The sequence below is a fragment of the Dama dama genome, chromosome 5 (genome assembly GCF_033118175.1).
Source record: "Dama dama isolate Ldn47 chromosome 5, ASM3311817v1, whole genome shotgun sequence".
Classification (NCBI taxonomy): Eukaryota; Metazoa; Chordata; class Mammalia; order Artiodactyla; family Cervidae; genus Dama; species Dama dama.
Genome location: NC_083685.1, coordinates 16,148,646 through 16,167,375, shown reverse-complemented (window position 1 = coordinate 16,167,375; position 18,730 = coordinate 16,148,646). Strand labels below are relative to the sequence as shown.

The window sequence follows — 18,730 nt, the reverse complement described above, 5'->3', positions numbered from 1 at the left end:
TACACATCTTTGAATCTTCCACACTAATATTCAGAATCACATCCCTAGGTTGGACATCTATAGTTTATGTCAACCTGCATCCATTCACTCTCCTCCTAGCAGAAAATCCTCAATTTTCTCTGGGGAATACCGCCATGTGTTCTCATCCACTGTGTCACAGGTGGGGCTTCATCCCTAGCCCAGGGTCAGAATATACAACCCAGGCCCAATCCAATGAGCACATTAAATATTAAATTCCTGTGGGACTTCCCTGGTGGTCCAGTGGCTAAGACTTCACACTCCCAATGCAGTGGGCCCAGGTTCAATCTCTGGTCAGGGAACTAGATCCCACTTACCTCAACTAAGTGTCTGCATACCACAGGTAAAGATCCTGCATGTGGCAATGAAGATTCCATGTGCCACAACTAAGACTCAGTGCAATCAAGTAAATGAATAAATATCAACTACTAAATGGCAGTTGTCAAAATGGCAATCATCAAATTTACCAAGATTCACATACCATCTCTGACTTTTTGCCATGTTACAATATTTTCACATAAATGAATTTCATGCTTAAATAGGTTTTTCTGCACCTTAAGCAATAATATGATATCTCAAGGTTGATTTATGAGATACAGACACAATATATTACATATCTATAATTACATGTCATATATATGATAAATACATATCATATATCACACATTATATACATATTACATATCATGTCACAATATTTCTAAATTACATTAAAGTAAGTGTGCTCAGGTGCTCAGTTTTGTCTGTTTGCAGCCCCATGGACTGCAGTCCTCCAGGCTCCTCCGTCCATGGAATTTTCCAGGCAAGAATACTGATGTGAGTTGCCATTTCCTACTCCAAGGGATCTTCCTGACCCAGGGATTGAATCCACGTCTCTTGTGTCGCCTGCATTGGCAGGTGGATTCTTTCCCACTGTGCCACTTGGGAAGCCCACTAAAGTAAGTACATAACAATTAATTTTTAAAATGTTTTTGTACTTATCACTGAAAATCAACTCAAATACTACCAGTAGGTGACAATAAACCACGCAAAAGGATTGTGGGAGGTACAAGGGACAGAAAAAACTATTTCTTCTGGTTATTCAGAGAAAAAAGTGCTAGTTAGCAGCAAGTAAGGTAATTTAAAGATGAAATTAAAAGACGCTTGCTCCTTGGAAGAAAAGCTATGACCAACTAGATAGCATATTAAAAAGCAGAGACATTACTTTCCCAACAAAGGTCCATTCAGTTAAAGCTTTGGTTTTTCCAGTAGTCATGTATGGATGTGAGAGTTGGACTGTAAAGAAAGCTGACCACTGAAGAATTGATGTTTTTGAACTGTGGTGTTGGAGAAGACTCTTGAGAGTCCCTTGGACTGCAAGGAGGTCAAACCAGTCAATTCCATCCTAAAGGGAATCAGTCCTGAATATTCATTGGAAGGATTGATACTGAAACTGAAACTCCAATACTTTGACCACCTGATACAAAGAATTGACTCATTGGAAAAGACCGTGATGCTGGGAAAGACTGAAGGCAGGAGGAGAAGGGGACCACAAAGGATGAGATGGTTGGATGGCATCACCCACTTGATGGACATGAGTTTGAGCAAGCTCCGGGAGCTGGTGATGGATAGGGAAGCCTGGCGTGCTGCAATCCATGGGGTCACAAAGAGTCAGACACGACTGAGTGACTGAACTGAACTGAACTGAAGGTAATTTAAGAAGGCTAGTAGAGAAGTCTTACCTGCAGATGGACCTTACTTTAAGAGAGAACTCAACTTAAAAAAAAAAAAAAAATTTACCTGAGTAGAGAAATGAGAGGGGGATTATTTGAATGACAAATCTTTCCTTTTACAAAATGGCTTGCCACGGAGACCCTTTAGATTGAGAGCTCCCCTACTGAATAAGTGCCTAGTACAATCATTAAGTACTTGACAGAGCACCTGGGGGTAGCTGGGGAGGAAGGAAGGGGTGGAGAGGAATCTTAAAGCCGAGTCCTAGCCCATTTAAGACCAATTTGAAATGAAGATTTCAGAAAGTCTGAGAGTATAATTTAAATGAATGGGCTAAGTTGGCTTCCTTGAATAAGCCTTCCATTTAGACTATGTTCCTCAAGAACATACTACTCAGCAGCCATTAAAAAGTGTGTTTTAGGAGGACATTTAATGACATTGGAAACATCAGAAAAAGCAGGTGGCAAATCAGCATGTACAGCATGATTCCAATTTCAGATTTAAAAAAGAAATTCTATACATGGGTAAAAAAAGACTAGGAGTCTACATTAAAATGTTAACAGTAGTTATATTTAGATGGTGGGATAGATGGATGATATATATTTTCTCCTTTATTCTTGTCTGAATTTACTCAAGTCTCTGATAATTTTTTGAGCAGAGAAGAGTGGTTTTTCAAGAAGAATTCAATGACAGTCTATTATAAATTGTACTAATTTCTTATTGACTAAAAACATAAAATAGGAAAACTCTTAGCAGAAGGGCCGAATCTCATGTTTCAAATACGATGATAAAATGATAGATAACACTTGTAACCACTTATTACGTGTCAGGCACAGAGCTCAGAAACGTATATAATTATGTCATTGACAATGATTCTTTACAACTTCTCTATGAGATGGGTATTTTTATGCACACACCCCCCACAATTTTCCAAAGAAACTGGGGCAGACAGCAAAGACATAAGCCATTCAAGGTCACTAGCTAGCAGGTGACAGAGAATCCAGGTCTCCCTATTTCTAATTCAGGGCTCTTTCTTCTCCACAGTGTTGGGTTTCTACAGATGCCCTAGTTTATGGGCTGAAAATATCCCATAATTACCCCATAAATAAGCCATCGAACTTATTTATTCCTTGCATTTAACTTATTATTTAGCATTTAAAGGACACATTACATTGAGGAAGAATCATCAATCTTTCACATAATGCTCTGGTTAATAACTTGGTAATTATAATCCGCAGTCACAAAGCTGAACACACTTGTTGTTTCCATGGCACCAGATCACCTTTTAAAGAAGAGAACTCATCAATTATTTCCAGCCTGCTCACTTGGTGAATTTACACCCTCCCAGAACACCAGCAATTACCCTGGTGGTCGGAGAGTTCAACAGTAATTGCAGAGGCCCTAAACCTAAGGATTTGAAAGCTGGGTATCCATAATCCCCTTTAATATGGTATCAGAATATCATTTAGCAGTGAAGACCAGAGCAGCCAAAAAGAAAATAAATAAATAAACTTTTTAAAAATTAAAAAAAACAAAGAATATCATTTAGCCATTCTATTGAAAAGCATTCACTGTGTGTTCCAAGACTTAAGGTAACTACTTTTTATACAGGAAAAAAGTAGAATACATTGCTTATCAACCTTATCAGACTCAACATCTCTTTGTATCAGTTAGTTTCTGGTGCATAACAATCTCGAAATTTCAGTGACTGACAAGGAGAAAAACCTTATTTTTATACTCATGAGTTTGTGGTTGGCTGTCGTTCTGTTGAGCTCACTGCGACACCATGATCTTGGCTCCAGGTGGTGCTCAGATCTGTTCCAAGTGTTTCCCCATTCTCCACAGAGCAGCAGAAGCACATTTTCCTTATAGAAAGTGTCAAAAGAACAAGAGGATGAGTGAAACCACGATGATGCCTTTTGCGGACCAAGTTCAAGACTGGCACATTTCCATTTCTCTCCAGGTATCATTGGCCAAAGAAAATTTCATATCTAAGCCCCAAATCAATGAGGCACATAAAACTCTCCACCCACTCTACTGAGAAGTACTACAAAGTCACATGGCAAAATGTGATGATGTGCAATTCCATTATGGGAGAGAAGGAAGAAGTGGGAGCAATGATCCATTCTATCCACCCTTTTATAACAAACATATTGTAATGTGCTCTTTACATTATCGCAAAATGAAATTCAGAGATAATATAACCTGCATACATGTATATAATTTCCAAAAATCCATTTCATATGTAAATGCTAGAAGACATAGTTAGGTAGCCTGATGATGGCACATAAGCAAAGAGCCAGTGTGTGTGTAACAGATAAAATGCAAGCTAACTCGGGGGTGTGATGCTGGCCCCTCAAATACCTTGAACAATGTTGCCATTGGTGATGTGGGTTTTTTTTTGGAAATGGTACACACAACGGATAACATTTTGAGCAAAATAAAATAAAACCACCATCCCTTGAGGCACACTGTAAGCTGCATTCCTAGAAAAATCAGAACCTGCTAAAACTACACAAAATATACTCTGTATATAAGACAAGCTCAGATGATAATAAATGAGTTTTTACCTACAAAGGTCTGGCAAGGGCACTGAAAGGTTAAGCAGAACACATAACAGATCCTCCCCACACATTGCTAAATGTCTAGCTTGCCTCATCCCCTAAAGCAAATCACCCAATGTCATGATTTTGTAACTTCCCATCACCATCACCAAAACTGTCCCCACAAATTCCTGAAAAGAGCCCTAAGAGGCAGTATTATCTCAGTGAGAGCTGCTGGAGTTGCATTAGAGTGAAATCTTTGATGTTCTACAGCTTGATTCTGAATCCAGGCTCTGCCTCCTACCTACTACCTCCTACCTACTGTGTGACTTTGGACAAGTTACAGGACTACTGAGTCTGCCTTACTTATAATGTTGCTTTAAGAATTAAATGAGAGCATGCAAATAGCAAAGCATTTAGCACAAGCCTTGGACACATGATACACTCAATAAAAGTCAGCATACATGTTATTTTCTTGGGCTCGAGAAACACTGTAGATGTTGACTGCAGCCATGAAATTAAAAGATGCTTGCTCCTTGGAAGAAAAGTTATGACCAACCTAGATAGCATATTAAAAAGCAGAGACATTACTTTCCCAACAAAGGTCCATCTAGTCAAAGCTATGGTTTTTCCAGTAGTCATGCATGGATGTGAGAGTTGGACTATAAAGAAAGCTGACCACTGAAGAATTGATGCTTTTGAACTATGGTGTTGAAGAAGACTCTTGAGAGTCCCTTGGACTGCAAGAAGATCTAACCAGTCCATCCTAAAGGGAATCAGTCCTGAATATTCATTGGAAGGACTGATGCTGAAGCTGAAACTCCAATACTTTGGCCACCTGATGCGAAGAACTGACTCATTGGAAAAGACCCTGATGCTGGGAAAGATTGAAGGCAGGAGGAGAAAGGGATGACAGAGGATGAGATGGCTGGATGGCATCACCCACTTGATGGACATGAGTTTGAATAAGCTCCGGGAGCTGGTGATGGACAGGGAAGCCTTGCATGCTGCAGTCCATGGGGTCGCAAAGAGTTGGATACAACTGAGGGACTGAACTGAACTGACACGTTACATTATTCAATTAACTTATTCCCATTTTGCAGATGAGGAAACTGGGGCTCAACTGAGATGCCTTTGGAGGTCATTCCTCCTCCTCTCCTTGCTGTCTTCTCGTCTGAAGATGGACACACACTGATGTTCCGCTGAGGGTCAGTTTCAGAAGAAATGTAAGACTAGAAAGGTGGGATTGACAGGTGAGTCCATGAGTGAAGGGGATCCAGATTCAAATTCTATGCTAGGATATGTAATTAGTGGTTTTACTTTGGAAAAAAATAAAGCACTTACCAGACTTCCCTGATGGTCAAATGGTTAGAACTCCATGCTTTCACTGCTGTGGGCCTACGTTCAATCCCTGCTTAGGGAACTAAGATCTTGCAAGCTGAGCAGCGTGGCCAAATATGCCTATGCATGTAAGCAGACAGATAGATAGATACGGAATGAAGAAAGCACTTCCCTTATAAGCACATCAGTGTCACCACTTAGTACACTCAAGAGTGGTGGCAGGATAGAAGCACCCAACAGTGGTCCAAGGAAGGATATGGTCTTCAGTAGTAACATCAGGAGAGGTTAGAGAGGCAGAATCAAAGACAGGCTCTGGATCCAGATGCCAGAGTGCAAATCCCAGCTCTCTCACTTACCATTCAGACATCCACATGACCTTTGGGTAACAACACCCCTGTGCCTTAGTTTCCTCATCTGTATAAGGGGGAATATTAGTACATACTTCACTGGATTGTTGTGAAGACTAATGAGTTAACATATGTAAAGCACATAGAACAATGTCGGCCTTTGATAACCTCTATATAATTGTGCATTACGGCACAACCGGTGTCCACTTATAGGTTTAGTGCAGTCACACAGAGCCTGACCTATGGCGGATGATGAAAAGTGGTGAAAAGAAGAGACGAGTGGGTGGACATGGGTTGGAAATAACTGTGAACTTTGGAAGCATGTAATTTTCAGCATCCTATTTGGGCATCTGGGAAGCTGCAGTGGAGAATTTATGTTTATGGGCATGCTCTCAGCCACTAGACCGTATGGTCTTTCAAAAACGCAGAACAAAACTGAGGTGTGTCAAGTCGTGCTCACAGCAGTTAACATTCTAAATGAACTAAAACCATCAGCATCAATCTTATACAGACTTGCCCTAACAAGTAATTAGTCGTTTGTTTTTTTTTTTTAACTCATCCTTGTCAACATTCACAAAGGAGAACGAAGGGAGGAGGAGGCATTGGTGGGAAGAAGAATGAGACAACAGGACGAAGGAACACAGACAGAAGCAGAATGCCGAGTACAGTCCTGAAGCAAAGCACGACCTCGGTCATTATTTGATTTTTTAAAATTTTACTTATTTATTTTTGGCTGTGCTGCCTCTTCATTGCTTTGTGTGGGCTTTCTCTAGTTGTGGCAACCAGGGGCTACTCTTCCCTGTGGTACACGGACTTCTCATTGTGGTGGCTTCTCTTGTTGCGGAGCACACTCTCGGGTGTGTGGGCTTCAGTAGTTGCAGCTCTTGGGCCTTAGAGCCCAGGCTCAGTGGTTGTGGCACGTGACTTTAGCTGTTCCTCGGCATGTGGGATCTTCCTGGACCAGGGATCAAATTTATGTCCCCTGCATTGGCAGGCTGATTCTTATCCACTGCGCCACCAGGGAAGTCTGGTCATTATTTGCTGAATGAGTGGATAACTGAATGAAACAATGAATGGATGGATGCCTAATCTCCCCTTTTGTCCCCATATCAAACCTCACACAAAGAAGATTTCCAAAGATGAATGATGAATTCTATTCGTCTTTTAAAGTCAACAGCTTCCTCAGAAAGAGATAACGAAAATACCATGCTTTCCTGTGTTAGACTAATCATAAATATCTCCAATTCTGAAGCTCTGCCACTTACTAGCTATGTGACCTGCAGTGAGTGGATGTGATTCTCTGAGCATCATTTTTCTCACAGGTGGTCTCTAAGAATCCACACAATGCAGACATTGTATCATATCATGAATGGTTTATGTGCATGAATGTAGGCTCATATTTATACATTATAACCAGGGCCCAGTTCATTAGTTTTATTCATGCCAACTCTCTTATCATTATTATTACACAGCATGTCATTGTATATTGATGATTCTTTACTTCTACACAGTATTCAAGCATTTATAAAACACTGTGATGCCATGGCCACCATTTATTTAACATTTATGTGCTCTCACACAGGTCCTCACAACTCAGTGAATGAATATTTCTAACTCTGTATCAGTTATATATTTCCCCAGTGATGCTGAGTAACAAGCAAGCACAAAACCCCCAGAACACTTAGCAATAAACATGTGGGGTTCAGCCAACCCAGGCAAGGTTCATCTGATTTTGCTGCCTCCCTCACAAGCCTTTGGGTAACTGCAAGTTATCTTCACAGCTCTGCTGACTTTGGCTGGACTCACTGACATATTCGACGTTGGTTGATTTAGGATAGCCTCTGCTGGGATACCTGGGAAAACATGGGCCTCTCCTTCTCTAGCAGGCTTGCCTAGAAATTTTCAAATAGCAATAGTACAAACACTTTTGCAGACTTTTGCTTGCATTGCCTCTAACACTCCTTTGGCCAAAGCAAATCACGAGGCCAGCACAGATCATTTAAAAGATGGGAGGGGAGGGCTTCCCTGGCGGTGTAGTGGTTAAGTCTCCATGCTTCCAATGTAAGGGACATGGGCTGGATCCCTGGTCAGGAAACTAAGATCCCATATGTCATGCAGTGTATTCAAAAAAAATTTTTTTAATAAATAAATAAAATAAAAGATGGGAAATACACTCTAACTTTTTTATAAAAGGAATTGCAAAGGTTGTGGGTACAGGAAGGGTGTTATCACTTGAACTGTATATCCTTAAAGTTCATTTATCAAAGTACTAACTTCAGAAAGAGATATTCAGTCCTATCTCAGGATGTGACATTATTTGAAGATAGGATCTTTACAGAGCAAATGTTTTATGATAGGCCCTACTTCAATATGACTAATGTCCCTATAAGAAAGAGAAATTTAGGGACTTCCCTGGTGGCCCAGAAGTTAAGAATCTGCCTTCCAATGCAGGGGATGCAGGTCCAATTCCTGGTCAGAGAACTAAGATTCCCACATTCTGGGGAGCAACTAAGCCTACATGCCACAATGAAGACTCAGTGCAGCCAAAAAAAAAAAAAAGAGAGAGAGACAGAGAGAAATCTAAACACAGACAAGCACACTGGGAAAGCAATCTGGAAAATGCCATCGAGAAGCCAGGAAGAGAGGCCTGGAACAGATGCTTCCTCACAGCCCTGTGGGCACATGCTCAGTCACTCAGTCATGTCCGAATCCCTGGACCCTTTGGACTGCACCCCCCGGGCTCCTCCATCCATGGAATTTTCCAGGCAAGAATACTGGAGTGTATTTGCTATATGACTCAGGGAACTCAAACCGGGGCTCTGTGACAACCTCGAGGGAGGGGTGGGAGGAGGTGGGAGGGAGGTTCAAGAAGGCGGGGACATACGTATACCTATGGCTGATTCATGTTGATGCATGGCAGAAATGAACACAATATTGTAAAGCAATTACGCTTCAATTAAAAATAAATAAATAAAAACAAATCAAAGAGAAAATATTGGAATGGGTTGCCATTTCCTCATCCAGGGGAGCTTCCCAACCCAGGGACCGAACCCACGTCTCCTGTGTCTCCTGCACTGCAGACGTATTCTTTACCTGCTGCACCATTGGGGAAGCCCCTCACAGACCTCAGAAGGAACCGATTCTGCCAACACCTTGATCATGGACTTCTGGCCTCTAGATGTAAGATTATAAATGTCTGTTATTCAAGCCACCCGGTCTGTGGTACTGTGTTAAAGCAGTCTTAGCAAACTAACACAAGAGGTAAAGAATCAGGGCATTAATGCAATCAATCCCCAATACCTTATTTAACAGTGGGGACACTGAGGCTCAGAGAGTCTGGTTAAGGTACCACCCAAGATGCACCAGAATTGTGAGCAGAACCCACGTCTTCTTTGCCAGACCTACATCCTTGCACCTGCCACAGAGACATTTTAGTTCCCAATCCTTCATCATTTCCTAGGGGGTTTCCAACAGGGAGGCACTGGCACTCGCAGGACACCGTTCATGCCCAACTAGGCAATGCTGTGCATGTTGCTTCAAAGCTTCTGTTTTACTGTCCTTAATGATCTAGTAATTGTGTTTATGGCTTTCCAATGAAGTATGCAGAGCTCTGATAGCCATCACTGGTTTCTTGAGGGCCTTTATTTGATCTGAGACTGAACAGAGCTTCTGATAGATTAAAAAAAAAAAAAGTGTATGAGGCAAAGAAGAGAAAGTTCTAGTCAAATATTTTTCAAAACAGTTTTTGACTGATCATTCTACACACCTGGGCTACCAACTATATCTGCATTGAACATAACACTCAATTATTTGAGATAACTCTGAAACCATTGGAATTATTTCTTTGGACAGAATAAAATTAAAGGAAAAGAATTGGGTTATTAACACATGTGTCAGTCAGGTTTCTCCAGACAAAAAAAAACCAATAAGGTGGAACGGGATGGGAGCTGGGAAGGAGATTTAAGAGGGAGGGGACATGTGTATATCTATGGTTGATTCATGTTGATGTACGGCAGAAACCAGTAAAACATCGTAAAGCAATTATCCTCCAATTAAAAATAAATTTAAAAAGAAATAGCTTTAACAAAGAACCAAAAGGAGAGAGAAAAATAGATAGGTAGATAGATATGATATGATATTTATTATGGGTATTGGTTCACATGATTATGGGAGGCTGAGAAGTCTGCCATCTGCAAGCTAAAAACTCAGGAAAGCCAGTGGTAAAAATCAAAGGCCCTGGAGCCAGATAGCTGATGGTACAGATTCCAGTTCAGGTCCAAAGGCCTGAGAACTAGGAGCACCAAGGGCAGGAGAAGATCAATGTCCCAGTTCAAATAGTCAGAGTTAATTCAACCTTCATCCACCTTCGTATTCTATTCAAGTCCTCAATGAACTGGAAGAAGCTGCCGACCTTGGGCCATTTTCTTTACTCAGTTCGCCAATTTGAAACTAATCTCTTTCAGAAGCACCCCCGCAGACACAACTGGAAACAATGGCATCCCATGGCCCAGTCAAATTGACACATAAAACTGATATTTACGGGATACCTACTATGCACCAAGCACTATCACAGGCCTTAAAAGACAGACATGAGTGAAGTACAATCCACACATACACAAGAAACTTCACTGCCTCATTCAGTGTTCACTCATCAGATACTAATTATGAGCATCTACTGAGATGAACCAGACACACACCGTGGCTGCTCTCAGGGATCCACAGGTGAGCTGGTAAGACAGGCACTGGATAACTCGTGGCACAGTTAAGCAATGACAATTGTGATGAGTGCCACAAAGAAGAAGCTGAAGTTGTTAATGACTGTGTAACAGGAAGGCCTGACCTATTTATTTTGTTGGGGACACGGTTGGGGGGGGTGGGTGGGGATGGATGAGGAAAGATTATCGTTAGGAAATGAGGTTTGAGCTGAGATCTTGATGTGAAGGATCAGTAGGGTTTTTCCAGGCAAAGACAGTGAAAACTTCCTTCTGAGAAGGAAAAGAGAAACTGCCCCAACATCCACAAGCTGGTACTCACATCCGCTTGGCCCCAGTGCTGCTCTAAGCTGATCTGCTGGCTAGGGGTTGGTGTTCTCCTGCTGAAGATAAACAATTGCACAGAACATCAATATCAGACAAGGTTACTCTGATACCACAAAGGAGCAAGACAATGGAACACAGACCAAACAGGAACACTGTCTAAACCACAAAAATGACCCAAATTCCCTACCCTAATATGAGAGGCTGCTGCTTCTTTACCAATTTCCCCCAAATTAGCTCAATCTAGTCTTTTCTCCCTTGGATAAAATTTATTAAGATGCCCAATCATAGAATTATTTCCATTTCCTGTCAGTATTCCAGTCTAGAGCAAAGCCCTAGTTCTTTAAACCTCCATGAATCACCCAACCTAAGCCCAAATCCCATAGTAACCGCATCCTTTTTAATACCTTCCTACTGAGATGCCCCACAGCTCCTAGCGTGCATTTCCCCCCTCAGTGCAGTAATACTAATTCCAACTCATTCCACTGCAAGTGTGTTCCTGGTGGTCTTTAGCTGAAGGGCATTTACACTTGATAAATATTTTTAAGGTGACTGAGGAATCCAAACCACGCTCCAAAGGCACTTCTAAATTTAAAGAGATGAGGAAGATTATTATTTGGATGCTTAATTAATATTTATCATAGCAAATGTATTAGTTTTATGGTAAATTTAAGGTGGAATTGTTTTTATGTGCTGTATATACACTTTCACAGTACATTGAGAACCTGTTTATAATTAATGTGTCTAGTATATCTTTATTTAGATTTGAAGATTAGTTTATTATCTTACATCATTAGTTTATTATCTTAAATTGTATGTGTTCAGTTGCTCAGTCGGGTCTGACTCTTTGCAACACAATGGACTGTATGCAGCCGGCCAGGCCCCTCTGTCCATGAGAATTTTCCAAGCAAGAATACTGGAGTGGGTTGCCATTTCCTCATCTAGGGTATCTTTCTGACCCAGAGACTGAATCACATCTCCTGCATTTGCAGGTGGATTCCTTACCTCTAGCATCACCTGGGAAGCCCATCTTAAATCATAACGAAGGCTTACAATTCTCACAGCTCTGCTTTTGACAGTCTCTAGGTGTCAACTTTTTTCCAAGTCCTAGCCTGTGTCACTAATGATCAGAGGGGCATCCACAATAAGCTTTGGCCTTTGGCACCTTGTCTTAACTTGACCAAACCAGAACTCATCAATCACTTCTAAAATCCTGGCTGTCTGGAAATTTAGAAGAATTTATCCAATATTTTTAATGTGTTTAACCTTTGACCCAGAAACTCTACTCTGAAAAATTTATCCCATAAATTCACTAGCACAAAAATCCAAAGACATACAAAGACATACATAGCTTTATTGGTAACAAAACCAAAAAGACAAAAAAAAAAAAAAACCCTGAAAACAACTCACATTTCCATCAATACTCAGTTGGCTATTATGCACACCTCCACAGTGGAATACTATGTAGCCATTAATAATAATATTGTAAATATACATTAACTGGTTTGAAAAGATGCACAGAACATATTGTGGAGGAAAAGTTGTATAATGGTATAATCTGAGATTAAAATACACACATTTTTAAATCATAAGTAAAAGTGGGTTACTTCTGGGGACTGGGATTGAAGACTTATAGCATCTACATGTTCAAAAGTCATATTGCATTGCTTTTACTTTTTTAAAAAATAATTTTTTTCCTTATTTTTTTTTAACCTCACCTCAGGTGGCCCATACAGTAGAGTCTGCCTGAAAATCGGTAGACCTGGGTTTGACCACTGGATGGGGAAGATGCCCTGGAGAAGAAAATGGCAACCCAGTATTCTTGCATGGAAAATCCCATGGACAGAGGAGTCTGGGGGGCTACAGCCCAAAAGGCACAAAGAGTCAGACATGACTAAGCGACACACACACACACACACACACACACACACACACACACACACACACACACACACACACCATGCAGAATCTTCCCCAACCACACACACACACACACACACACACACACACACCCCATGCAGAATCTTCCCCAACCACACACACACACACACACACACACACCATGCAGAATCTTCCCCAAACACACAGACACACACAGACACACACAGACACACACACACACACACACACCATGCAGAATCTTCCCCAACCAGCAGTTGAACCTGTACCCCCTGCAGTGGAAGCACAGAGTCTTAACCACTGAACCACCAGGGAAGTCCTAAAAATATATATATATATTTTTTGTCCCATTTGCTATATTCCTTTATCAGATTTACCAACCACCCAGTCCCCATCTAGGATCTCTTCATTTCTTGTTCCTAAACCTAGACATATGCTGAGCCAAACATTTCTACCTCTGAAACACTTCTCAAAGCTTCACCATGGCCTTCCCTCTGGTGTGTCCTCAGTCTGACCGGGCAGGTCTCCCTCCCTCTTGCTTCCTCACCGTCCCAGTGCATGCTCTCTACTGCTCCAAGAGACTCCTTCTAGCATACATAACCATAACCTTCATTCCTCTGCCCCCAAACCTCTGGCTCTCCTGGACCAACAGAATAAGCCTCAAACTTTCACTGTGGACTCCAAGACTCCACTTTAGCTCCACTTTGCCATTTCAGGCTTAGGTCAAGCATCCGAGGCATCCTTCACTCACATCCCAGTCACAGCTGCATTAATGGATCCCCTGAATTTGAATCTGCACTGACATACCTTCAAATCTTTGCTCACGTTGTTCCCTCTTTCCCCATGCCCCTTCTGTTACTTCAACACTGTAAATGATTCTTCTTGCTTGTACTGAGAGATAGCCTAGCATGATTGGGAAAAGGCACAGATATTGAGCCAAACAGCTGAGATGAAATCTCAGTTGTCATTTACTAGCTCTGTGACATTTACTTTATGACTCTGCACCTTGGTTTCATCATCTGTAAAATGGGGATAATAATAAAGTCAGTCTCCTAAGCCCATATTCACAAAGCACAGAAAGCACTGAATATAGTAAATACTTCAAAGTGGTAATTATATTGATTATTGGATTCTAAAGTGATGTTATTTTCTGTTGCTCTTGAAGCATGTGGTTTTTTGCTCCTAAATTAAATTCTCCCAGGAATTCACTGGAAGTCTAGTGATTAGGAATCTGTGCTTTCACTGTTGAGGGCCTGGGTTCAATTCCTGGTTGGGCAACTGAGATCCCACAAGCTGTGCTACAGCCAAAACTTTAAAAAAAATTTTTTTCTCATTAAAAAATAAAAAACAAGGGCATCCCTGGTGGTCCAGGGTTAAGAATCTGTCCTTGCAATGCAGGGGACACTGGTTCCATCCTTGGTCAGGGAACTAAGATCCCACATGCCTTGGGGCGACTAAGCCGGTGGGCCACAACTACTGAAGCCTGCATGCCCTACAGCCCATGCTCTGCAACAAGAGAAGCCACGGCAATCAGAAGACGGTGCAGTCAGGAAAGGCCCAGTGCCGTCAGGAAACAAATATATAAATAAATAATTAAAAAATAAATAAAAACAAATTAAATGCTACCCTCCTAAAGCTACTGAGCCTTTTGAGTTCTTATAATTGTTTTTTTGTTTATAGCTTCTTTTGGCCTAAGACTCTATACATAATTAGTTAAGAGCTTAAGCTCTGAAACCAAACTGGATTCATGATCTCTACTGGATTCAAGACAAGCTTGGGCAAAGTAACCAAGTCTACAAGCCTCAGTTTCTCCATATAAAATGAGTGGATAATATCCCTGCCTCTTAAGGTTGGATTTGAAGATTAAATGTGATAATCTCTGGAAAGTGCTTAACATGGTGCTAGCACATAATGAGTGCTCAATAAATGTTAGCTCTGATTATTTATCATCAGAGAGAGAGAGAGAGATTGGGAGGGAGAATATACTCAAGATAGTTTTTAAAAGGTGGGATTTAGGGACTTCCCTGGTGGTCTAGTAGCTAAGACTCTGTGCTCCCAGTGCAAGCGACCCGGGTTCAACCTCTGGTCGGGGCACTAGGTCCCACATGCTGCAACTAAGAGTTCACGTTTTGCAACTAAAAGATTCCTCAAGCAGCAACAAAGACCCAGCACAGTCAAATAAATTAATTTTTAAAATATATTTAAAAGGTGGAATTCAGGGACTTCCTTTGCTGTCCAGTGGTTAAGACTCTGCTGTTCCAGGGAGCAAGGGTTCCATCCCTGGTCAGGAAACTATGATTCCGCCTGAGTGTGGCACAGTCAAAAAATAAAAGAAAAAGTTTAAAAAAAAAAAAAAACAACTTTTAAACGTGGAATTTATTTCAAGGACCCATACAGAAAAATAAAGCTACCTCAGGGTGTCTCAGTAACGAAGTACTATTGACGTTTTGAGGTGAATTGTTCTTTGTTGTGGGGGCTGTTCTGTGCATTGTAGAATATTTAAACAGTGTACCTGGTTTCTTCCGGAGACACAACAGTTAAAAACATGAAGAGGGGACACTGCCGTTGAGAAAAACAGCTTCGGAAACCGGTTAGAACCAGCCATACCCAAGATGGCGGAAGATTTTACTTCTGGTAGAGCTTGAGCCATATTATATGTTTATTGTAATATATTAGCATACTAAATAACACACCCACCAGAGCCGTGACAGGCACCATGACAGTTCCACAGCTGACCATAAAACACCAAAAAGTGGACAGTGGCCCAGTTACTGGAGATCCTTGCCACTTCTCCAAAACAGAATATTCTTCAAACTCATTAGCATATGAAATTAGTAGTAGTGAGGTTAGTCACTCAGTCATGCTGGTCTCTTTTCAACCCCATGGACTGTAGCCTGCCGGGCTCCTCTGTCCTGGAATTCTACAGGCAAAAATACAGGAGTGGGTAGCCATTCCCTTCTTCAGGGGTTCTTCCCGACCCAGGGATCTCTCACATTGAGGAAAATTCTTTACTGTCTAAGTCACCAGGGAAGTCTCATAAAAACGAACCACTCCCACACCCCTGGGGCCTCTCACCCCCTGAGAGAGTCTGCCTATGGACTGTAAGCAGGTGGTGCAGGTGCAGGCTAAATGCCTTCAGTCCTGTCTGACTCTTTGCAATGCTATGGACTGTGTCCCACCAGGCTCCTCTGTCCATGGGATTCTCCAGGCAAGAACTCTGGAGTGGGTTGCCATGCCCTCCTCCAGGGGACCTTGCCAACCCAGGTATCGAACCTATGTCTCATTATGTTTCCTGCATTGGCAGGCAGGTTCTCTACAATAGTGCCATATGGAATTGTATCTCTAAATAAACTTCCTCCCACTTTACTTTAGCTAGCTGCTCTTGAATTCTTTTCTGCGTGAAGCCAAGGACTCTCACTTAGTGGCTTATCCCAGGAACTCACTGGTGACTATTCTCTTGCTCCCACTTCCCCTGAAACATTCCCACTAGATGCGAGTTACACTCTTTCGTCTAGCCCAGCTGTAATAATGATTAAAGTAATAGTTAATAATGTAATAATCAAAAATGATCCCAAACATTGCCAAATATCCCCCGGTGGAGGGGATGCAAAAATCATTTCCCATTGAGAACCACCAGGCTACCTAAACAGGACCCAGAAATTTGTTAGCCCACACTGCTCTGTCTTCTTGGTTTCTTTCTACCCTTTAAATTACTCTGCAAATTAGCTTCCTCTACAAATTCCACATTTCTGTTCCCCCATAACTTAAGCCTATCTGAGCTGTAGCTTGCATTGAAACAGGAGGGAAAGGGGCAGGACAAAGTCTTTTAAAAAATGACAGAGGCCTTGTTGTTGTTGGTCAGTTGCTCAGTTGTGTCCAACTCTTTGTGACCCCATGGACCACAGTACACAGGCTTCCCTGTCCTTCACTATTTCCCAGAGTTTGCTCAAACTCATGTCCATTGATTCAGTGATGCCAACCAACCATCTCATCCTCTGTCATCCCCTTATCCTCCTGCCTTCTATCTCTCCCAGTATCAGGGTCTTTTCCAAAGATTTGGCTCTTCGCATCAGGTGGCCAAAATACTGGGGCTTCAGCTTCAGCATCAGTCCTTCCAATGACTATTCAAGACTGATTTCCTTTAGGATTGACTGGTTTGATCTTCTTGCAGTCCAGGGGACTCTCAAGAGTCTCCTCCAACACCACAGTTTGAAAGCATCAATTATTCAGCACTCAGTCTTCTTTATGGTCCAACTCTCACATCTATACATGACTACTGGAAAAACCATAGCTTCAACTAGACAAATCTTTGTCAGCAAAGTAATGTCTCTGCTTTTTAGTATGCTGTCTAGGTTGGTCATAGCTTTTCTTCCAAGGAGCAAGCATCTTTTAATTTCACAGCTGCAGTCACTGTCCATAGTGACAGAGCCACTGAGGAGATGACAAAAACTAGTTAGAACCTGTTAGGTCCAAGATGGTGGAAGACTCAACTTCTACCATCTTGTGCTCAATTATGTCCGACACTTTGCCACCCCATGGATGGTAACCTGCCAGGCTCCTCTGTTCTTGAAATTTTCCAGGCAAGAATAATGGAATGGGTTGCCATTTCCTTCTCCATGACAATTTAAGGCTGACCATAAAAGGCCAAGTGTGCAGTGCCCAATTCCTAGAAATCTCTGCCCCTTTCCCAAAATAGTTGGAATAATCATCCCACTTGTTAGCTTAAGAAATTATACAACCAATAAAAACTAACCACCCCATATTTTGGGGCCACTCACATTCTGAGATGGCCCACAGTCTGTGGAGTCATTCCAAGGCCAATCTTGCCTTTTGGGATGGACAGCATTCTGTCTATGGAATGTGTATCTCTCTAAATAAATCTACCTCTTACCTATCACTTGGTCTCTCACTGAATTTTTTCTGCAATAAGACATAAAGAACTTGAGCTTCATTAAGTCCTGAGACCAGATATGTGATCTCAATTAAAGGACTATGGGTTTGGCACTTCCCTGGTGGTGCAGTGGATAAGAATCCACCTGTCAATGCGGGGGACACAGGTTAGAACCCTAGTCTAGGAAGGTCCCACAGGCCTCAGAGCAACTAACCTCCTGCTTCACAACTCCTGAGCCCATGGGCTGGTGCTGCCACTACTGAAGCCTGCACACCTAGAGCCCATGCTCTACAAGAGAAGCCACGGCAATGAGAAGCCCTCACATCACAATGAAAAGTAGCCCCTGCTCACCACAACTAGAGAAAGCCTAAGTGCAATGAAGACCCAATGCAGCCAAAAATAAATAAATTTTTTTTAAAAAAAGACAGTAGGTTCAGGGACTTCCCCGGTGGTCTGGTGGTTAAGACTCTGTGCTTCCATTGCAGACAGCGCAGGTATGGTCCTTCTTTGGGGAACTAAGATCCCACATGCTGCATGGTACAGCTTAAAAAAAAAAACAAACAAACCTGGGTTCAAGTGCCAGTTGGGGTTTTGGCTGGGTTCACATCCTGGTCCATGAGTTCAAGTCTTAATGTCTTAATTTGAGATGTGCAGTTTCAACATGATACCAACCCTGGCCCATGCATGCCCACACCTTTAACCATGCCTTCTATTTCTCCTTATAAAGATTCTCAAGAAACAAAGACTCTGACTGGCTAAACTATAGCCAAGTGTCGACCTCTAGTCCAATCAGCTGTGACCAGGTGAGAAAAAGCAGCTGGAATCAATATGGAAGCCCTGGGTTCCACACTTTGGGTGTGGGGAAAGGGGGTACGGCCAGGTCAGGAACCCCCAGATCAGTTCCCATAGCATCTATCTTTTCCATTTTCCTCAGATGGTTTTCAA

At 41.9% G+C, this 18,730-nt stretch overlaps 1 protein-coding gene across 3 annotated transcripts in view; it reads right to left on the bottom strand.

Annotated features, from left to right (window-relative positions):
• The window catches only part of SUDS3 (SDS3 homolog, SIN3A corepressor complex component), a 150,527-nt gene that overhangs the window by 60,399 nt on the left and 71,398 nt on the right, over positions 1-18,730 (bottom strand). For 2 of the 3 annotated variants that reach the window (XM_061141889.1, XM_061141887.1), the window contains one exon: positions 3,241-3,593. The exons of the other annotated variant lie outside the window; for it this stretch is intronic. In XM_061141889.1, the coding sequence (XP_060997872.1) occupies positions 3,467-3,593 (127 nt within the window). In that variant the 3' untranslated portion in view covers positions 3,241-3,466. Of the gene's footprint in view, positions 1-3,240; positions 3,594-18,730 lie in introns of those variants that run through there. 3 annotated transcript variants of the gene reach the window in all.